General features: G+C 36.7%; 2 protein-coding genes across 3 annotated transcripts; one reads left to right on the forward strand and one right to left on the reverse strand.

The window, feature by feature from the left end:
- Positions 1 to 1,607: 1,607 nt before the first annotated feature.
- On the forward strand, positions 1,608 to 19,513 carry LOC100251309 (histone-lysine N-methyltransferase SUVR5). Of its 2 annotated transcripts, XM_010650910.3 has the most exons (13): positions 1,608 to 2,016; positions 2,423 to 2,507; positions 3,976 to 4,527; positions 5,345 to 5,647; positions 5,730 to 5,840; positions 8,291 to 8,401; positions 11,938 to 14,760; positions 15,240 to 15,401; positions 15,940 to 16,056; positions 16,161 to 16,267; positions 16,355 to 16,492; positions 18,447 to 18,534; positions 18,891 to 19,513. In XM_010650910.3, exons 3-13 carry the CDS (start codon positions 4,042 to 4,044, stop codon positions 18,996 to 18,998), a joined length of 4,554 nt encoding a protein of 1,517 aa, XP_010649212.1. In that variant the 5' UTR covers positions 1,608 to 2,016; positions 2,423 to 2,507; positions 3,976 to 4,041; the 3' UTR covers positions 18,999 to 19,513. The 2 variants fall into 2 exon arrangements, with proteins under 2 accessions (XP_010649212.1, XP_002269759.2); XM_002269723.5 differs by lacking the exon at positions 2,423 to 2,507.
- Positions 19,514 to 20,195: 682 nt separating this feature from the next.
- LOC100853825 (uncharacterized) lies at positions 20,196 to 21,447 on the reverse strand. The gene is made up of 3 exons (XM_003631813.4): positions 20,998 to 21,447; positions 20,562 to 20,888; positions 20,196 to 20,447 (listed from the first exon to the last, which is right to left on the reverse strand). The coding sequence occupies exons 1-3, from the start codon at positions 21,086 to 21,088 to the stop codon at positions 20,368 to 20,370; spliced, it is 498 nt and encodes a 165-aa protein (XP_003631861.1). The 5' UTR covers positions 21,089 to 21,447; the 3' UTR covers positions 20,196 to 20,367.
- Positions 21,448 to 23,632: the final 2,185 nt, after the last annotated feature.

The following is a 23,632-nucleotide window of genomic DNA, read 5'->3' on the forward strand; positions in this document are numbered from 1 at the left end:
ATTTTCATCCAAGTCCGTCAATCATGCTATTCATTTTAAAGTTAACTTTTTAGATATATAAAGTACACTCTAATTTGGTTTGAATTTGCCAAGTGGGCTACCTAAGTCATCTCATGATTTTCAAAGTGAGATCTTCTTTCTTCAACTTATAAAATATCACTCTCTTATTGAATGTTCTAGCCATCTTCCTTTGATATGCATGAACATATAGGAGAAGTCAAATTATTGTCCCACTGTCTTTAAACTCCACAACCAATGATTTATAATTCTTCACCCCAATTTTTATATAAACTAGATATTGTATTTTGATCTTATTTACTTTATTTCATTCTCCAAATTGATATAGAAATATGAAATTTACTTATGAGTTATAAAAAATTAAATTTTAAACTAATTTAGATATGAAACTTTTTTTTTTTTTGTTAGGACGATCAAATCATCCTTCTCCTTTGGGTAATTTCATAAAATAAGGATGCATTTCTATTTTAGAGTAAATTTCATTTAATATACATAAATTTAGTTATTAAAAAATGAAAATATTCCATTTAATTGTCAAGAAAACAAAAGAAATATATATATATATATATATATATATATATATATATATATATATATATAATAAATATTTTTTTTCAAGTATCTCAAATAAAAATTACTTTGATTTTTTTCTTTCCATATGTTATTACTCTATTATCTTTATTTAATTTTATTAATTTAGGTAGGTCATATAACACTAATAAAAAAAAAGTGGGTGAGTAAATTAAATTTCCCACCACCTATGTTTGTGAAGAAAATTATAAATTATTTTAATATCCTCTATTGCGAGATCCAAAGAAATCTATTATACCATATTGATATATATAAGCTTGAAATAAATATATTGTATCATAATATTTGTCATAAAAAAAGTATGAAATCTTTAATATTATTTAGAAATTATTTTGCATTTTAGTAAATATTATTATTATTATTTCGTTCATGCCATTTTTGAATTTATAAGGGATTTCATGCTACAATTTATATTGGAAGCAAAAGTTAAAAATGGAAATTGCAAAAATAAATTCAATTCCAAAGTCAATAGGAAAGAAAAATGGAACAATGATTCCTATCTTTCCCTTCCCATCCATCAATTCAAACATGACCTTATTTCTTATTCTAAAAATTTTCCAATTGAAGGGCAGTCAAAAAGTTAAAAGTTAATAGCGGTTCTTTTTATTATTAAAATATGTCTTGAATTATTACATTTATTTTAAAAAATAAAAATAAAAATCAAATGGTTGATCAGAATCAAGGGATTATTACTAAAAACAAACCCATATCACCATTTGGGTAGATGAGGGGTTCCCATCTAATTAAGTTGTGGACAAGGAAAAGGCCACTTGACAAAATTAATAAAATTGAATCGAGCCGCACCAGTCTCATCAAAATTATGAATGTAATCCTTTCCACCTACGGCTACGATCTTAATTTTGGTGGTAATCGACAGATAGTAGAAGGAGGGGGGTGGCGAGTCTGGCGACCCAAATTCTGAACCGGCGCACCGACCCAAGTCACGAAACTTCCAAACCCAGTGAATATATTGAAAGAAAATAATAATAAGAAGAAAACAATATGACAAAAGGTGAAACCCTATAAATGAAGACCCCCCCAGCCACGTTACCCATATGGGTCTATAGAATCGCGATCCATATAGAACTCAACCACTCACTCAGCCTTAGCCCTTAGGTTTTCACAATACCATTTCTTTTGTGCCCCACACCCACAGGTTACAACCATAGTTTCTCCTCCCCAATTCTCTCTCTCCTCTCCAATCTGTCTCTTTTCTCTTATATTTTTTGCCATGGTACACACCCAGACCTAAAAGAGAAAAAAAAAGAAAGGGAAAAAAAAAAAAAACTGGCCCCGTAGCACATCCATTAGTAGGAATAGAGGAAAAATTCCCACAAATTTCACCCGAACAACAATGGGAAAAGGTGATGCTCGTGCAAAATCCACCTCTCCTGCCCATCTTTAAAGGTACATTACCACCATTCTCCGGTTCTATTTGGTGTCTCTGTATCTAAGCGTAGGCCATGGCATATATGTGACATGTTTGTGACCTTATATATTTTTATTATATATTAGGTACAGCCCATGCGACAAATCAGAATAGGGAAGAACCCTTACTTGATTTCATGGGTTAATTAAAATCAATCAAGGGATTTTGGGGACATTGATTGTGGTTTTTCTTATACACGGTTAGATGATTTTGATTTTTGATTTGGACCCACCTTTTGGATTGCTGATCTGTATATGGGTTTTGGATGTTGTTGATTATTGTAGGGTTTTTTTTGGTAATTGTATTATCAATAAGGGAAAATAATGCTAGGGTTTTAATGCAAGATTATTGTTGGGTTTCTGTAATTTGGTCTTCTCTGATTAGGGTTTTAGTCAATGACGATCACTGCAACTTAAACGTCGGTTCCTGGAATTCAGATCCTTCATATGCACGATCATTTCGTTACAGGGTAATGCTATCTAGCAGGCGACCGGGCTTTACAGTTTTGCATGCGGCTTAGCTGTTTCATTTTTTCATGCAGATGTTGTCTCCGTTAATGCCGTTTTTTTTTTTAATCGCTTAAAATTTATTTTTGGAAGCAAATTTTGCTAAATTCATACAACCCATTTTATTGAATAGTAATAAACTATTTGGTCATGTCATTATTGTTTATTATTTTTAAAGCAAGTGAATGCTGTTTTTTTTTCTTTTTTATTTTATTTTTTTAAAATTTTTTATTTTTATACCGTTAGTGTATTAAATGTTAATATTGTTATTATTATCATTCTGTATAGAAAGAAATTTTATTGGGACTCTAGAAAATTGATGGGTGGATTATTGTCAATCCCTAAAGTGAGAATCATTATGAATTGAGGCATGAAACAGCTAATGGTTAAAATTTATATTTAATTTCCTGTAAGACATATGTGCCTGGTGTTGTTTGGCATAAATGTGCTATGATATTACCAATTTCATGGGGACCTCTTGATGAACTAGGGATGTCTGGCTCGATTGTTCTGGTTGAAAATGGTGGTTAAGCTTGTCAAGTGAGATTTAAGTAATATGGTATTCTTACCCAGCCTTTAACTTAATTGATATTGTTAGTGAATGTTAATGCTTGCTATGTGCCACCACATGGCATTATGTGTGAGACACAGAATAATCCTTTTTAGTTAATTAGTTATTTTGGTTTCATTGAACTTAAAAAGCTGGTAAAAGTGGACATTGAAGTCATTTTGATCTGGTTTTTGTTAAGGTTTTGGTTGTTTTCCATAAGAACATAATTTTAAGGGAACTGTATTATTTGGACTGTGGATTCACCCTGATTGGTTTTAGATGTAATTAGAATAGTCATTTCATATACCGTACAGTCTGGTTCTATGTGGTTATGAGAAGATTTCTAGTTCAAATTTTCACCATGAGTATCAAATGGCAACATTACCGGATTGCTGTTTCTTGTAAAAGAAAAAATAGCAATACAGAAAAAGACACCTATGTTAGTGATGAGCGGCAAGAAAAAGATGCTCTCTCCAGTATGTACTAGCCTCAAATATGGCATGCATCTACTTGTTATGTTTCATTTATTGCAACTCTCCAGAAGGATCTTCTTTGCCATAGTTGGCCTATTTGGTTGATTAATGCCACAATATGTCTCCTGTTATCCTATGGTTGATGTGCAAATTGTTACAAATACCAGCTTCTATTGGAGCCAAATTATGAGCTACATAGTTTACTTTTATCCTAAAGTGGCTTCGTATTATTCTAATCTAGTATCTTTGTATTTAAGCACACAGGCAAGTGTTGTGACATATCCATATTGTTATTCGTATAGAGGAAAATGCATTTCTGTTTCTATGTTTTGCTTGAGCCGTCATTTATGTGTCATTGATGGTTTTTAATTCATGTACCTGACTCATCATGGGTTGGACTTTGGACAGGGAAGGTGAGTTGGGTTTAATCAATAAAATATAGACATTGTATGGCATCACGAATTTTAGTGCAGTATGGAAGTACTTCCTTGTTCTGGAGTTCAGTATGTTGGAGAATCTGATTGTCCTCAACAGAGTCCAGGAACAACTTTTATATATGATGGAGATTCAAACTGTGTTGAACATGGACAACAAGTTCAATTGGCAGATGATAAAATGGATAAATTATTGCTAAATGCGGAAAGATCTCAGAAAGAAAAAAAGGGTGAAGTCGAAGGGAGGGTTGAGGAGCTGCCTACTTCAGAGGGTCACTGTAGTGGAGCTTTGTATTTTGATTGTGAGGTGGAGGACCAAAAGCAACCTTGTAATTCTCTATATTTTGAAGATGGCAACTTAAATGTGCAGAATGGTTGCACAGAACCTTGCTTAGCCTCTGATAGCTCTCATCTCATTGTGGATACCATTGAGAGTGAACTGCCAAGCAACACTGGGGAGGGGGAGTTGTCTGTTTCAGAGCCCAAGTGGCTAGAACAAGATGAGACCGTGGCATTATGGGTCAAGGTACTAATATTATCTTCATTCTGTCAACTTTTTCTTCCTTTGTGGATCATATGATTTTGTTCATGCTCACATCATGGATATATAATTTTGGTGGCTTGTTTGGTTTGAGTTTAATCTGTTCAAATTTTCATAGATAATCTATCCTAGTCTCTTTAAAGTACAGCATTGCTATCTTTAGACAGAGTGAAAGTGTTCCCTTTTTAAGGAACAGTTGGTTCTCTTCCTTGTAAAGAACTGTCCTTTTGATTCACCATGATTTCTTTCTAGTTTTCATATTCTTCCCTCTTTTGTGGTCCTGTGGATATACCCTGGAAACATTGTTGCTGGAAGCTCCATTAAATGGACATTTTTAAAGTATGTGAAACAACCATTTTGGACATCACATGACAAGGACTTGGGTGTGGTATATATGTCCAATATGCTTATTAATATGGTATGTACCCAACATGTAGACCAAAAATGGAAAAGGAATAAAAGATTCCTAGTTGGTTACAGGTGACTCTATACGCACATTTGACATTCTATACACCTCAATCTGGCTGTATAGAATGTGAAAAGAGAGGAAAATAGGTTATTATGCCATGCTCTACTATCATTTAATTTGGGGAGTAAGCAAATATGACACTTAAGATGCACACCATTTTCTAGCATTTGTACTGGGTTCCATGAACACACCCTTTAAGTGTCTTGGTCCCAGGTATCAGGTAAAAGATTTGGTATGATGGAAATTTTACTAATATAATATGTGCCATGAAAAAAGATAACCATGAGCTGACTTTATTTTCATATTTCTGTCTCTCTGTTTTTCCAAGTATAGTGGCGAGGGAAATGGCAAGCAGGAATCAGATGCTCAAGGGCTGATTGGCCATTATCAACTTTGAAAGCGAAGCCAACTCATGACAGGAAGAAGTATGTTGTCATATTTTTTCCTCACACAAGAATTTATTCTTGGGCAGATATTCTTCTTGTGTGCCCAATTAATAAGTTTCCACAGCCCATTGCACACAAGACACATAATGTTGGATTGGAAATGGTTAAAGATTTGACTATTGCACGCCGTTTTATCATGCAAAAGTTAGCTGTTGGCATGCTACATATCAGCGATCAATTACATATTGAGGTATATGGTACCTTTCTCTTCCTCTCACTTTTCATTCTCCTTTGCCTGTGTGTTTTTACTCAATATCTGCTCAACTCTGTAGGCCCTGACAGAGAATGTTCGTAATGTGATGTCCTGGAAGGAATTTGCAATGGAAGCTTCCCGCTGTAAAGGGTATTCTGATCTTGGAAGAATGCTTCCAAGGCTTCAGAGTGTAATCTCTTGCCTCCCCATTCGTTGATAAGGAAGTAGAATAGTTCTTTATGTTTTCTCATCTGACATAGGTTATTTTGGTTTTACTATCTTCATTGCATGTGTTGTCTTTAAAACATTAAAGATCATTATCCTCATGGAGTGTGTTGAAGGCCTTCTAAGATTGCAATGCTTTTAAGTTCATTTTATGCATTTTTGACCATATTATTTTTATAATGTTCATGCTGAAAATCTATGACATTAATTAGTGGAAATAATGTCAGAGTTCTCTTTCTTGTTCCACATAGCTTTAGATGAGTTTTTCACATGTGTCAGTGGGCTGACCCTGGCACTTCATCAATTTAATGCTTAGACTTGGCTTAATTCCTCATTCCCCTTAGCCTCATATTCACGCACGAGTTTCACCATTTTATTGAGATATTGTTTGTGATTGTATTCCCTCAATTAGTTGGTGGTATCTGGTATTTGGATATCCATGCACATTGAACTGCAGCTTGGGGAAATAGGTTTGAGTGGTAGTCTGAAAGTGATGCAACTTTTATGGGATGGATATGGATGGATCCGTTGAGGTGCAGGAATAGGTTTGAAAGGGAGGAGGTTAATAGTATCTGTGGTGTGAGGACTGATCCATTCTCTGTTTTGGTTTTTTCCTCTTAGTCACTATGTGTATTTTTGACAAATTGGATTAGGTCGTGAGAAAGAGGCATTGTGTTCTCTGAAAATGACTTACGATAATGGTAAAGGAAAAATTTAAAATTGATTGTGTTTAGAGTGCTGATTGTATATATGCGTTTACATGTGTTGATGTCTGTACTGACTGTCATTAACCTAAAAGCAAGGTTTATTGTGGCATTATAAGGTTTCTGTAGTGGTTATGGAGCTTGGAATGTTTCCTAGATAAAGATTTCTGGCATCCTAGGAGAGTAAACTCCCCTGTTTATTGTACTGCTGTCACCTGGCTTATCCAAGAAAAAAAAAAAAAAACGCCATCTCTTGGGTGCTGTTGTTGGTGGTTGCCTTTTGGGGCTGCAGTGAGATGTTACATTCGAATCCCAATAAAATAGGTGATCTTGCTTGTACCTTTGGGGCATGATAGGTATAGGGTAGTTTCATGTGAATAAATTGGTGAGTCCTTTGATGACATGCATGTCTACATGGTCTGATATCATTTTGACTATCTGTATCTGACTGTATTGCTGAAAATTGTAACTTACTTTACTATGATAATCGTGATAAAGTTATTAGTTATTTTATGATACAATGTTAAGTGATCAAATGTCATGACGGTTAAGGTGCCGTGGTTTTTCTTTAATAAAAAAGAATGTGTGGCTTGATATGAGTTATGGACATACTGGATATAAATATAATGCATTCAGATGTAACAGATTGCATGGGATTTAGGGGATGCCTTGCAATATGGGGTGGGTCTGTAAACCTATGGGTAACTAGCACAGTCTATTTTTCTCAGTGCCTCATGAAATTAATAGTGAAAGCATCTCTTTTGTTGCTAATATACAAGTAGGTAACCTGCTTCTAAATAGCTTAGAGAGGATAATGCACTATAATCCTGCACTTTGTTTATGAAGAAGAGGGTCACTGAAGCTTAGCTGGCCCTTTCCATATTTTCTTTGATATGAGGTCCTTTTCCTCTCTAATTTTAAAAGTACATATATTATTCCTGGGAATATGGTATCACTTGCATTTATTCATTGGATTAGTTGAAATAAGACAATTTTATGCTTGTCATAAGAATGGTAAAAATCCCCAAAAAACAACCCTTGGCTTGCTTCACTATCAATATAGAAGGAGAAAAAGGAAGGAAATAGGATAAACAAGTAGCCGGTTTTCCCTTTACCACAGGGTGTTCAAACTTTTGGACTTTTTTGACAATATGGCAGGGTGTTGGTTAGGTAGTTATGAGCTTGTATGTTTTCATGGCATGCTGTTGTTGGTGCTTGACAGTATAGACATCTTAATTTTATTCAGTCATAATGTATTCTTTTTGATAGGCAAACAAAAACATTGATTAAGAGCCCCTAACAAAAATAGGGGTGCAACCCTAATACACTGGTAGTTACATCTTGAAGTTACAACATTAATTTGATAATCAATAACCTGCTATTTACAACTTCTTAGTGCTCCATGGTAGGATACATACAATTTGATGTTTATGATGGTCTTATCTGGATAAAATCTTTAATAGGCTATTGAATATGGAGTCCTACCTTGCATATTTATCTTGTATGGACGCTTATAAAAAAAAAAAAAGTATTTATCTTGCATGGACAGTAAAATCCATTTATCATGATATTTGAAGAGTATTTCTGCTCAGTATTTTTGATTATGCTGATATCATGATATATATTTTTTCGTTTTGTTATTAACAAATAGAGATTTTTTTCTTTTCTCTGCTTTTGCTTAATTTTAAAGTTACACTTCTTTTCTTCACAGATGATATTGATGAACTACATAAGTCCTGACTGGGTACAACATTCTTTTCGATCTTGGGTAGAACGGTGTCATAGTGCAGATAGTGCTGAATCTGTTGAAATACTGAAGGAGGTATAGACCCATCTTTTGTTGCTCTTTCATGTTAAGCAGGCATCAGATTTGGTGTGCTATATTATAGTTTGTCATCTATTGGATAGTTGACTTTGGAAACAAGAGGGAAGAATATGCAATATGGCTTCACTTGCCTTAAAAAAAAAGATGCAATATGGCTTCATTAATAAAACATCTTAATGTATGATATGCTACCTTGCTCTTAATAAGGTATATGCTGTGGCAAGATTAGCTGCATATAGAAGAAAAATAAGATGAAAATACCCTGGGGTAAGTTTTCTGAAGTTATGTTGAGTTGTTGCTGCTTAAGATTCAATACCTGTATTTGAGTACCAAATATCTGTATGAATTGATACTAAAAGACTTTTTGGTAGCACCTTGAAAGTTTATTTCTTGCTTTTAGAGGAAAGAATAATTGGTAATATGCCTGGAAGACCCTTCTTACAAACAAACGATAAGAATGAAAACTGAGAAGTTATTGCTTTTGAAAGAAAAAAGATATTCCTTTTTCTTCATGTTACTACCATTGCCATCCCCAATGCACTTGAACCATCATATCCACAATGTCTACCACTGATAAAGCACTGGTAGCATTGCCATCACAATCACCACTGCCTAACCTCCACCTTCACTGATGCCACGAATTCTACTCCATGATTGCCACTCTATCATAGCCACTAGTGCTGCAAAAGGATACATTAATAAGGGCCAATCAAAAAAGGGGGAGACACCCTTTATACACAGGGAGTATACAAGATTTGCCACACAGACAAAAAGGAAATGACACCAAAGATAAGATTAATTAAAACCACTATTGATAGATCAAGTTATCTATAAAATCTAACAGAGAAGCACATTCTCCCTCGAACAGGGCTCTAGCCGATTCCATAAGAGACCTAATTAGTGTCTCTTTCAGCTTATGGTTGTCAAGCTCTTCCCCGTTGAATATCCTTTTGTTTCTTTCATGTCACACACAACAGAACAAACAAAGGGGAGCCATACTCCACATCCTCCTTCTCCTTTTGCCAATACCCTCAACTTCCAACCCAAAAGTGATCTGTCTCAGAATATGGAAACACCCACTGTAGTCCAAATATTGCAAACAACATATCTCACAACCTTTGGTTTTATCACAATGGATAAGAATGTGGTTTGATGATTCCTTACTGAATTTACAAAGACTGCATTTGTTGGTCATCTACTATACTCTCCTCATAAGAACATCGCTGGTGCTGCAAGTTTGAGTTGAACCTTTTCCAATCAGTTTTCAAAATCTTATGTTGCAGTTCTTACATGCAGGATTGTGGTGGGCTTAAAAAACCTCAGTGTATTCTTAGGTTTATGAGTGGTTTGATGCTTCGAGGGACTTGGTCCAGCCAAGGCCAATCTGACAAATACTTGTTCAGTGCTATTTTATGAATTAGATTTTGTGTAGTTGCTTTTATATGTTATTAAGTACAATTGTGCTTTTATGTGTAATGTATAATGGCTTTTTGTTATAACCTTGAGGGTGATATATATATATATATATATATATATATATATATATATATATATATATATATATTTTGATAAATAAAGAAGATTATATTTAAAAGGGGTGCCAAAAGAGCGACCAAAGGTATACAAGATAAAATACACCCACCCCCACATAGCTCAAACAAAAAAGAAGCTGCCAAAAAGGAGGTGCAAAAAACATCCCCACCCTCAACGAGTGCCCAACAAATCAATGAAACTAATTAGTGTTGAAGGATGGGCCATCCTTTACAAACATCTTAGTCTCTGACTAAGGAAAGCTTAGCCTTTGGATGGAAACCATGTCATCTTTGAAGGCAATTCTATTCCTTGCCTTCCAAACTATCCAAAAAATGCACAAGGGGCTTGCCTTCCAAACTTTCTTGTGCTTTTTACCCACAAATGAACCATTCCAACCCAAAAGCATTGCTTTAACCGAAGAAGGAAGCACCTAAGATACCCAAAAAAGAGTACAAAACATCTCCCATAAAACTCTTGTCTTTACACAGTGGAAAAGGATGCGATCTATGGATTGTTCATGCATTTGACAAAGATAACATCTATTCGCTAAGGACCATCCTCTTTTCTGAATTTGGTCCAGGGTTAAAGCTTTTCCCCATGTTGCCTCCCAAGCAAAGAAGCTCACTTTAGGTTGCACTCATGGATTCCAAATGATTTTCATTGGAAAAGAAACTAAATTGCTGGGCTACAAGGTTTTATAGAGAGACTTAACAGTGAAACTTGCCACTCTTTATCTCTGTCCAAAGAACCCTGTCCTCCTCATCCTTATGCACTCTCTTCCCATGCAGGCACAACAAAAAACTTTCCACTTCATCCACCTTCTAATTGTTAAAAGGTCTAGAGAAAACAAGGCCCTAACTCCCCCTTACAACTAAGGAATTCCAAATATCCTTCACTCATTCCTCCTTGGAGACAGCTAAAGCAAATAAAGAAAGGAAGGAAGCACACAAAGGTGTAGTCTCACACCACTTATCCTTCCAAAATTTCACCCTCTGCTTGTTATCCACCACAAAGGAAAGTCTACTTTTGACAAGGTCCCAATCCTTCCTAATCACTAGTCCATTAAGATTCTTAAATATAGTTTCAAATGTTTCTCTATTTATCATTGTGGTTACTTAGAACATCTAGCTTGACTAGGTGATAAAATTTCCCCTCATTTTCTTCCAAGGAGTCATTTCTAGTCTCCTTCAATATATCATTTGCAGCCATGATCTAATATATGTCTGGACAACAAGCATTATAAAACAATAAAATGGACAAAGTAAACAAGATATGCTAAAAATGCAATTATTCCTCTTTTAACTGGGATATGGCTTGAGCACCTCAAACCCAAGGTAGGTTCTGGTTTGGCGATGGGCAGCTTGTTCAACCCATACAGTTGGCATTGGTATATATCTGTGTTTTGATCAATGTTGTACAGTATTGGGTTTTGATCAATCTTGGGATTAGCTAGACCTAAGACTTCAACAAGAGTGATTTAGTTTTCTAATCTTTTGAGAAACTTAGACTACCGATACCTCTTGTGGAATAGAAACTTCTTTCTGTTACACCCATTATGCCATAATGGAGTAAGGAATAAGATAAATAGCTGTTAGAACTCCATATAAAAGTCTAAAAGGTGATAATGGATTGTTATTGCATGTTTTCCTGTCCTGCCTTTGATTTGTTGCAACTTATAATTCAGAAGTTACCTGCTTCTGGTGTTTGCCTTCTGAATTGGAGTGGTGTAGTGTTGTTATCTTGAGGTAACCAGTTCATAGAAGTTTCAAGATTGTCTTAGAATATTGCAATTAGTTTCTTGAAGTGTGTTATTTAAAGCTGCTTTCAGGGGAGCCATTTTCTGAGATGTTGCTTAGTGAGAAAAGAATGAAGATACTTCTATCAATTTAATTCTAAAGCCCCCATGACAGTGAATAGGCCCTGTTTTTCTTGAAATTATCTTAATAGTGGACTTTATCCCACTGTTGGCTCATGGTTTTCTTTTTTCCTTTCTGATCCAGGAATTGTTTGGTTCCATTCTGTGGAATGAAGTCAGCTCACTCTGGGATGCACCAGTGCAACCTGAGTTGGGTTCTGAGTGGAAGACCTGGAAGCATGAAGTTATGAAATGGTTTTCAACATCTCATCCCATCTCTAGCAGTGGAGACATAAAACAACAGAGCGGTGATAACCCCTTGACCTCAAGCCTCCAAATTAACAGGAAGAGGCCCAAGCTTGAAGTTCGTCGTGCAGAGACCCATGCTTCAGTGGTTGAGACAGGGGGTTTACATCAGGCTGTAACTGTCGACATTGATTCCGGATTTTTTGATAGTCGAGATATAGTGCATGATGCTCCATCAGCATCTGAACCTTATAAGGAGGAAGTTTTTGGGGAGGGAGCTGTAACAACAAATTCTCCAGGTAGTGCCACTGATAGATGGAATGAAATTGTAGTTGAATCTGGAAATCCAGAACTTTTCCAAACCAAAGATGTGGAAATGACACCTGTGAGTGAGGTGGTTGCTAAGAAATCCTTGGATCCTGGGAACAAAAATCGCCAATGTATAGCTTTTATTGAAGCAAAAGGTAGACAATGTGTGAGGTGGGCAAATGATGGTGATGTGTATTGTTGTGTGCATTTGGCCTCTCGTTTTGTGGGGAACTCTGCAAAAGCAGATGTAGCTCCCCCTGTTGATATGCCAATGTGTGAAGGTACCACAACTCTTGGCACTCGATGCAAGCATCGGTCTCTCTATGGCTCCTCATTCTGTAAGAAACACAGACCCCAGAGTGACACAAAAAGGACCTTGACTTCACCAGAGAATAAACTTAAGAGAAAACATGAGGAGAATATATCAATTTCAGAAACCACACTATGTAAAGATATAATATTGGTGGGTGAAGTTGAAAACCCTCTCCAAGTGGATCCGATATCAGTTGTGAAGGGAGACAACTTTGAGAGAAAACATAACTTGATTGAGAATCCTGAGTATTCTAGTAAAGGGTATATGAACGCAGAGGTACTGCACTGCATTGGCTCACGCCCTGAAGATGGTGGTGATCCTTGCTTGGAAAGTCCAAAGCGACATTCATTGTACTGTGAAAAACACCTTCCGAGCTGGCTTAAACGTGCTAGGAATGGTAAAAGCAGAATAATTTCAAAAGAAGTGTTTATAGATCTTTTAAGAAATTGCTGTTCACAGGAGCAAAAATTGCATTTGCATCAAGCATGTGAGCTTTTCTACAGACTCTTCAAAAGTATTCTGTCCTTGAGAAACCCAGTTCCTAGGGAAGTCCAACTTCAATGGGCACTGTCTGAAGCTTCTAAAGAATCTGGTGTTGGGGAATTCTTGACAAAGTTGGTTTGCAGTGAAAAAGATAAGCTCATGAGACTCTGGGGCTTTAATGCTGATACTGATGTACAAGTTTCCTCCTCTGTAATGGAAGAAGCAGTTCCTGTTCCGGTAGCCATTGTGAGTGGCTGTGATACTGAAAAGACCATTAAGTGCAAAATTTGCTCAGAGGAGTTTCCTGATGACCAAGCAATAGGCAAACACTGGATGGACAATCATAAAAAGGAATCTCAATGGTTGTTCAGAGGTTATGCTTGTGCCATCTGCCTGGATTCTTTTACAAACAGGAAAGTTCTGGAAAGTCATGTGCAGGACAGACACCATGTTCAGTTTGTTGAACAATGCATGCTTTTCCAGTGTATTCCTTGTGGCAGCCATTTTGGGAATACGGAAGCATTGTGGTTGCATGTGGTCTCAGTTCATCCTGTTGATTTTAGGCTGTCAACAGTTACTCAACAGCATAATGTGTCTGCAGGTGAAGATTCTCCACAGAAACTTGAGCTGGGTGCTTCAGCTTCTATGGAGAATCACACTGAGGGTCAAGGTGGTTTCCGGAAGTTCATTTGTAGGTTTTGTGGGTTGAAGTTTGATCTGCTTCCTGATCTTGGCCGCCACCATCAAGCTGCTCATATGGGGCCAAATCTAGTTAGCTCTCGCCCTGGAAAGAAGGGGGTTCGTTATTATGCTTATAGATTAAAATCAGGGAGGCTTAGCCGTCCTAGATTTAAGAAAGGCCTAGGAGCAGCATCATTTAAGATCAGAAACAGGAGCACTGCTAATATGAAGAAACGCATCCAGGCATCTACTTCAACCAGTTCTGGGGGACTAAGAGCACCTTCTCATGTAACTGAGCCAGTGAGCCTTGGTAGATTGGTGGAATCTCAATGCTCTGATGTTGCAAAGATATTATTCTCTGAGATTCAGAAAACAAGATCCCGACCCAGTAACCTTGATATTTTGTCCATTGCTCGCTCAACTTGCTGTAAGGTAAACCTCCAAGCATTACTGGAGGGGAAGTATGGAGTTTTGCCAGAACGGTTGTATCTGAAGGCGGCCAAACTCTGTAGTGAACATAATATTCAAGTGAGCTGGCATCAAGATGGGTTTGTTTGCCCTAATGGATGCAAACCTGTGTCAAACGCACATTTACCGTCTCTGCTGATGCCACACTCAAATGGTTCTATTGGGCATGGCTCTGCATCATTAGATCCTGTGAGTGAGGAGTGGGAAATGGATGAGTGCCATTATGTCATTGATTCACGTCATTTTGGAAACACACTCCTGCAAAAAGATGTCGTTGTGTGTGATGATATAAGCTTTGGTCAGGAATCAGTTCCAATTGCCTGTGTAGTGGATGAGGATCTTCTGGACTCCCTTCACATCCTTGCAGATGGTTCTGATGGCCAAATCACCAGATACTCCATGCCTTGGGAGAGCTTTACCTATGTCACAAAGCCATTGCTTGACCAGTCCCTTGGTCTTGATGCAGAGGTACCTTTTTACTAGTTACTTTGGTCTTTGTTCTAGTGCTCTCTAATGGTAAAGCTATCTTTATATCATTATGGACTAAACTATCCTTGTTATATACAATATGTAACTTGACCACCATAAACTGGGGTTGGAGACTCTTTATCGTTATGTCTTTGAAGATCTATGTTACAGTGACCCTGATTGGCCAAATGGTCGAAGCTGTAATCTTCTCATGAAGTGGCTTCCTGTGTGTGTTAATGAATTTACTCTTGCACCATTATTCTACTCTGTCTTTCTCTAAATGCATTTATTCTCATGCCACTGTTGTACTCCCTCCCTCTCCACATGCATCTGGTCTGTGCCAAATCGTACACATGACAGACACCAGACACATGCTCCATGCATTTTTTTTTTATTGCATCAGAAGTGAAAGGTTACTTGTATTTAACTCCTTCGTGCTGGAGCCATTTCATTTGCTTTCCTCTTTTTTTCTGGTACAGAGTTGGCAATTGGGTTGTGCTTGTCTACACTCAACTTGCTCTCCTGAAAGATGTGATCACGTATACCTCTTTGATAATGACTATTCAGATGCAAAGGATATATATGGGAAACCCATGAGTGGCAGATTCCCATATGATGAAAAAGGACGGATTATCTTGGAGGTAATGAAATTTATTCTACTGAATCACTCTAAATTTGATAATATTGAATGATTGAACTTTTATTGTTGATTACATCTGAAATAGTATGTGCTTTTGTAGAATTCCTTGTCCTTTTTCTTCATCAGTTATACTATGCTAGAATACAGATAGAATGGCATGGTTATCATACAAGTTAGGAAATTTCTTATTAGGTGATGAAGGAATGCTGTTTTCTTTGTTTTTGTTCTTATCTGGAATGCTGGAAATTATAACCAATTAGTGAAAGCCATAGATTACCCAATTTGGTTTCCCTAATTATCTAATCTATCCCCCAAAATTGCTTTTTATCCAAACATGTGCTAGAATGATGAAATAAGTGAGGGAATTGTAAGTTCTAGATGCGAGTGGGTTATAAAGTTGTCCAAATCTTTCACTGTGTTCCCTTTATGGGCACAATGCCACAAACTCCATTGACAAGAAGACAAAACTGTTCTTCCTGGACTTGTTCCTTTATTGCCATGGGTTGGTACATTAGACTTTTTCTCTTATAATCCTGCAGGAGGGTTACCTTGTCTATGAGTGCAATGGCAAGTGCAGCTGCAACAGAACATGTCAGAATAGGGTTTTGCAGAATGGAGTGCGAGTAAAGTTGGAAGTCTTTAGAACAGAGGAAAAGGTAATGTTATCCACTTTTTCATATCTATCAAAAAAAAAGTTATCTACTTTTTCATGGTTGTCAAGACAAGAATCTTAGGTTAATCTCTTTGAAATTATTCACAGGGTTGGGCAGTCAGGGCAGGTGAAGCAATCCTTCGGGGTACGTTCATATGTGAGTACATTGGAGAGGTTTTAAGTGAGCAAGAAGCAGACAAGAGGGGCAACAATAGGTTTCGCACTCTTCCTAATGGACATGGTTTCATCATTTTATGTTAAATTTTATTCAATGTTCTGACTTTGTTGATTACAATGTCCAGGCATGGTGAAGAAGGTTGCAGCTATTTTTATGACATCGACTCTCATATCAATGATATGAGCAGATTGGTAGAAGGACAGGTTCCTTATGTAATTGATGCTACAAGATATGGAAATGTTTCACGGTTCATCAATCACAGGTGAGGGAAGAGTTTCTATGTGCTGTTTTTTGGAATATGCTTTCTTATGCTCTGGTTTAGAAGCTATATATTGCAACTTGCCTACTTGTGCAACCATTAGGATAAAAAATCAAATGGTGTGCTGCCAGTTTGATCCCAAGTTTGACTATTGTTTAAGAAGGTGAAGTGTCGGTGAATTGTATGGCTTCTAGTTACATGAGGCACATGCTTCATGCCCCTCAATTTGGACAGAAATTTGGAAAGAAGGATTTTGAAAGCAATGAAAGATTAGAGAAGTTTATAGTATAAATATTTTTGTATTCAGTAAATATTTATTTATTCAAGCATCATTTATGGATTGTACAAATCAGGGAGTAGTGAAAGAAGTTCATAGATGTTCCTTTTAACCCAATAATGCATATACACATACATACACCCATCCACACACACACAAACACAAACACAAACGCACCATATATGTATGTATATGTATATTGGGAAGTAGGACCTGAGTTTTACACCCACTGCCCTCACCCAATAAGATCTTTCTCTAAAAGGTGTTGTTGATTATCAGCTGTTAATGGTCAAAAGCAGTACTATAATACTTATAATATATTAATTAATCTCTCAAATTTTGATTTTAATGAAAGCAAATTAACGCCAACATCACCACCACAATGATGGTTGATATAGTAGTATTATAGTAGTTACTAATGGTTCATGGTATTGTGTTAGAAGCCATGTTTTTAACAACAATTATCCCATTGTTTTAAAAGCTATTATAATTTATTGTTATTTTGATCAAATTATATTGTTTTAGCTGATTCTAAACACCACCATCGCCACCACAACCATGGTTGTTGTTGTAGCATTATAGTAGTTACTAATGGTTCAAAGTATTTTGCTACAAGCCATGATTTTAACAACAATTATCCCATTGTTTTAAAGGCTATTATAATTTATTGTTGTTTTGATCAAATTATATTGTTTTAGCTGATTCCAGTATTAAAACATAACATACAACAGTTTAATATTATTTTTCACCTAATTATCCCAACACTTATTGTTTTATTTATAACCTTGACTACTAATGTTGTGCCACCCCATAGGTAACCTGCATCATGGCCTTGTAATGCTGTCACTGCCACTGACCTTCTTTTGCTTTCCTTTGTTCATACACCATGTCTCCACTGTGTTTATCACTATTGTGTTGCACACAGCATGCTGTATGTCTTGTCTGCGTGTTAAATAATTTAGAAGTGAGTAGAAAAGTGGCAGTGAGCACTATTTTTGGTTTATATTTCAGGTTGTGAAAAGCTACATATAAAATGTAGCAGCCATTTTGTTCATAAGCTTACTTCTAGTGTGTTTGAACATTAAGTTAACAAGAGCCACATTATTTTTGTGCTTGTATAACTACTATTAGATCCCTTCTAAGTGGTTTTAGAAACACACATATATTGAAGATAGAGTTAGGAATCAATCAATGAAGAATGGTTAATTATAGATGCTAGTGTTTCGTATACTTTTTGCTTGGAAAGAGACTTGTCACCTAAAATTTGTTCAGGAATCATTATTGAAGTTCTTTTTAGAAAAAGCAGTTTTGATATGCTTTCTAAGAGAGCTTTTAGTGGTCCTTCCTATTGCAAGAGAAGTATTGCTGAGAATTTGGATGCCTGGGATCAAATTGCTTTAAGTGTTTTTTACCATCGCTATTTTCTGTCTCAGTAGTTAGTCCATATGTCTTGGAAAAAAAGAATATTATGAAAGCTACAGAAACATTATAATTTTTTATCTTGCGCCAGGGACAAATGTACAATGTTGTTGAGGTTCCAAGCTTGATTCATGCACCTCATGTTCCTCTCGTAATATGAAACTTTAGAATTTACTGCTTTTCCCAATATTTGTTTGAGAGGATATTGGAAGGCTTTGTTTAAATGTCTATTGACTTGTTCTGACATATTGTTGTTGGTAGCTGCTCACCAAACCTCATTAATCACCAAGTTCTTGTGGAAAGCATGGATTGTCAGCTTGCACATATTGGTCTCTTTGCAAATCGAGATGTAAGCTCCCTTTCCTGTCCTTTAAATACAAATTTCTACATGCTAATAAGACCTCGGAAAATTGAGTTGTCTAAAATGATTTTTAAGATGATAGATCCTGTTGGGAATGGGAGGAGGTGCATTATATGATTGGGTGTGCGGGGATCTTCTGGGTGGGACTCAAAATGGGCGCTAGGCCTCCCATGTGCCAAAACATAACCCATGACTCATCCTTTACCAGTTCATATAGATTATTTCCCATGCCACTACTTGTTTTCGCGTGGATGGTGACACTCCACCTCTAAATGTAAGTAGTAGTCTCCGTTGTCCTAGTACTGCACTTCTAATGTAATTGCTGTTTTAATTTTTATGAGCAGATATCTTTGGGTGAAGAACTGACGTATGATTATCGATATAAACCACTGCCTGGAGAAGGATACCCATGTCATTGTGGAGCTTCCAAGTGCCGTGGTCGTCTTCACTAGATCTTTAATCAATGTTTTGCCCTTGTCCAGCGTACAGCATTTGGTTATAGAATTAAATGATTAGAGGATGGGAGATTTGTGAGACGATAAAACTCCTTTCAGCTAGTAAGAAGTGTCAATTTTTGGTAGAGAGAATGGCGGATAACGTCCCTAGCACCTTAGTAAGCTGTACAACTCACACCAAGGCAATGAGCACATTGGATGAATCTGACAATGGCACCCAGGCTCTTTAAACTCCAGATCATCTTTCTGTAATTAGGCGTATGGCTTTCCCCTTAAGTAGATTGTATCTATGCCTTTTTCCTTTATACACGTGTCTCCAAAGAAAGGGTGGAAGCTCATCTTATCTGGAAAATTGATTTTTTATTTATTTAACTTAAAGGTTATCTGGATTAGCAAGTTGTAGATGATTTTGCACCACTTTAAGTAGGTAGTCTTCTGATAACAAATGTGCATTGTTTAAAATTAGCTTATTTATGCTGAAAATTCCAATACGTTTACCCATTTTTTTACAATATTGAGCTTCCACATAATTTGGCAGAAATTCTGAATTCACTGAAAATGATACTAGGAACTTCCAATGTTCTTCTGTTGATTCCATATTTCAGAAGCAGAATATGCAGGCTTAATTGTTTGTCAATTTGTTGGGTGGAATCGTAGAAGGAATTATTGTCCACGGTTGAACAATTGTCTTGTTGGTGTTTGATGACTTCTCTGCTTTGGTTTTACGTCCCAAATTAGAATGAACCTGGAGTAGCAGATTCAGGAATGATTTCAGACAGCAGGTTTGGTTTGGTGCTGGAAAAATGAGGGCCCAACCCTAATGTTTTGATATAATTTAGATGGGGGAATATGATAAAATTTGCTGACATGCGCTTTACCTTCTTGATTAGTATATCTCTATGGTATGCAGCCTCTCTCTGGAATTTACCAACATCATACAAGCTTCAGTATCTTAATTTGTTGAAGGTTGTTCAAAGTCACAAAAATGATGGCCATGATTGATGATATGATATTGCTAATCTATTGGATTGAGAACTTAATATAATGAGTTTAATGAAGGTTACTGTACCCAGTCTATTTCTACATATGTATGTACAATATGAACTCAATGAAGCTTCTAATCTAGTCTTATCATCTTCTGAAATGGCGTGGAACCCATTTTTCATCATTTTGGAGAAGAGTGCAGAGAAAATATCAATAATGAGTGTCTGATATAGCTGACATGCATTATCGGAAAGAAGCTATTGTAGAAAGTTTAGTACATTGCTAACATGTATTACTCTCTTAGATCAGCCCTTCGTTTCTTCATCATCCCTGCACATTAGCTCTATTATCACACATGATAGAGGTATATTTATGTGTCTGATCAGCTCTTCATTTCTCCTTTTTGCAACACGAAGAAGCCAAAGGACATCCCATAGCTGGCTACCACCAAGATTGCCATCCCTGTAATCCCAGATACCAGAATCAATTACGTTGAAAATCGCATAGCTCAATACTAATTCATGTTTCCCACACAATTTAGTAAAAAGATAAGACCAGGCGGTTCATTTTTCTCACCGCATTCAACATATCTTGGCACTTTCTTTTCCTTTCTTTTGACGTAATCTTTTTGGACAGATGCTGCTTGTAACTGCAGATACATGGAATTGACCACAAATCCACTTCCAAATTTCTCTCTAACAACTTTCTCCTTTAAATCTAATGACCAGAACCCTGCGATTCCATATACAAACTCTTCCACTGCCACCTTAATAAACAGAAACACTCCAAGCCATAGTGCTAGTTTAGCAATCTTTCTGATTGGTTTCAATGACAAGGCCCCGATCCCATTAATCAAATTAACACCACAAGCAGACGCATAGAGAGGAAACCAGAAATACCAATCTAAACAAATCAACCAAAAAAAGGAAACGAAAGAAAACACAGATAGATAGAATTAGCCAGTTGAGGTTGGAACTAGTGAAAAACAAATAGGTCAGTAAGACTAAGGTACCAGGATCATCAAATTGAACAGATGAAGACCAAGCAAAGAGGGAGGCCATTAATAGAGAGCACAAGCTGAATAGCTTTGTGGGTGTAGCCATTTTCTTCTGTGCCCAGAGCTTTCAAAACTGATGGTGGCATATGAGGCATCTAACTGGTGCTTGAAGTAAGACGATTGAACTGAAATAGTCAACGGTTTATGAAGGTTCGATCTATTCATTTAACTATTCATTTCTGTGGGTGGTTTTGGATTTTCTATTACCAATTCTGGTCATTATGATGGAAGTTTGGATACTGATCGGCCACAATCCTCTGATCGGGTATCGCTTGATCTGATTCCAATACATTGAAAGACATGTACTGGGAAAAGCCAATTTGTAGTTATAAATAATAGCACATCGATCACTCCCTAAGAGGCTAAACCGACCAAATTGGTTTTACTTTTGGTAACCCAAGGCTGGACAAAGTCTAACTAGACATCAGAAGTGTTGCTGAAGCAGCCTAAAATTTTTGACATTAGGAGCAAGGGGTCTTTATGGCTGAACACGTTCTCCAGCCAACAACCACCTCGCGTAGCATTTAATCCACACACCCATTTGATCGTCCTTTGTCCATCACTGATTACTCTTGATTTCAGTCATGGGTATTGGTCCTAGCTTCCCAAGGAAAATTGCTAAAAAATTGTAAGTGAGAATGTGCATAGTGCCCATTATTCTATTCTTAGGCTGATGCCAAATGCCAAAGTAGAACAATTGATCAAATGGAAACTACTTACCATCTGCTATAGGCTATAGCCCTCATTTCTCTACGTCCTAATGCAGTGGATGAGCCATATAAATACATTTATTTCAACCTTAGCTTTACCACCAATATTCTTACCAATTTTAGTAACAGTTGAGCTGCTGAGAAACTTCCTGTTATGCAATCACTCTTACGAAAGCCTGATAAGTAACAAGGCAGGCAGGGACCGTGGTCACATGGGGCATTGGGCTTTAGGTGACAAATGTTAAATCAAGTACAGGCGTGGCAAGCAACTTGGTCTCTAATCAGCTGAAACATGGTGTTTCTTTTTATTGTTCTGGTAGCAGATAATGCTCTTTGTCTGCTTGTTTCCAGGAGTCATGCGTTCCCGCAACAAGAATCTGGGTGGAAAAAATTCGATAAAACAGAAAAAGAAAAAACCAGGAGAAGAAAACAAAGAAAAGCTGTATTCACTGTCGCAAGATACATGGTTTCTGAATCAGAAATTTCAGTTATCTTCTAATGCATTTTACTTAGTTTTTAAATCAATGCCAAGTGTTATTAATCAAGGCAATTTCATATCATCCTAACAGCTGTTCTCTTTCATCATACAGTCATTGGGCTGAGTCCCTTCTACATGACTCTTCGACCACTATAATTGGCAATGATCAACAGCAATATGCGCCAGTGGAACCCAGTACCCACTTTACAGAAATATGTAATGGGAGTAATATTAATCCAACTCTGAGTGAAAAATGAAAGCTTCCTTAGATGATTGCTTATTGTTTACACCTAAATTATGGAAAATTTCATTCATTTTATTATTACATAACCTGATAGCTTTAATTGACAGAAAATGTCTAAATGAGATTCAAATAATGATCCATAATCTGGTACAAGTCTGATTCTATTATAGCTTGAAAAAGCAGCATCCACATGGGAGTTGACTCCTACATCCAATTTATAGATCTCTGCAAAGGGGTCAAATTAATTGTAGGATGAGTGAGAGATGGTGTTCATAGGATTTATGGTTAAAACCAGGAGGAGCCAAGATGGGTGCTCAGTGTTCTCCAAGATGTACCCACATGAGAATAGGTGGGATGGTGGGCCAATTCACGCCACTGCCATCTGGCCCTGGGCTTCTTTTCTGTACCATTGATGATGATAACGTGCGCCTTCTTTTTTTTTTCCACTCAAGCATCATATGTAAACCCTCCATTATTGCACAGCAACAAACTACGGCCCATAGCTTTAAATAATGGGGCAGAACCCCAAAAAAATGAAAAGCTTGGGTCAAAAGAAATTCAAAACTTCATAGACATTTGGGTCTAGTATCTTAAAACTATGTTTATGTGAATTTGTGCTACTTGATGGTGATGCTTTTCCCCTCTTTATTTTTTTAAAGTGAAAGAAGCTTGTAGGGAGGAGGAGAAAAAGAAGAAGAAAAGAAACCCAATTCCATCCGATCATTTTGAATCATTACTCTTTTCTTTTACATTCTGTATCACAATGGGCCCATGATATCATCCCATTGAAGATTAAGGGGTTCAAATTAGATTTGTTTGCCTTTAATCCAGTCATGTCTGGAATGTGGTCACCCTCTTGAAATCACACAGACCCTGTTGAAATAACATTTTTTAATTTGGTTGGTTTTAGGGCAATTGGAATTATTTTTGTGTTTTCAAAGTTTTGATTCCTTTGAATGATTTGATTAGTTGGCTTCAAACTTGGGCGGAGACAAAATAATAAATTGCATTGTAACTACCAAAACGAGTTGGAAATAGCAATATGAGTTGTTATTTTTCTCCAAGAATGGTATTAGGCATTTAGGACCATCCATCATTTTCCTCTGCTCAAAGTCTCCAGCCTCTATTCCCAAAATGCCCAAAGGACAATGCCATAAT

Source organism: Vitis vinifera, chromosome 4, assembly GCF_030704535.1.
Source record: "Vitis vinifera cultivar Pinot Noir 40024 chromosome 4, ASM3070453v1".
Classification (NCBI taxonomy): Eukaryota; Viridiplantae; Streptophyta; class Magnoliopsida; order Vitales; family Vitaceae; genus Vitis; species Vitis vinifera.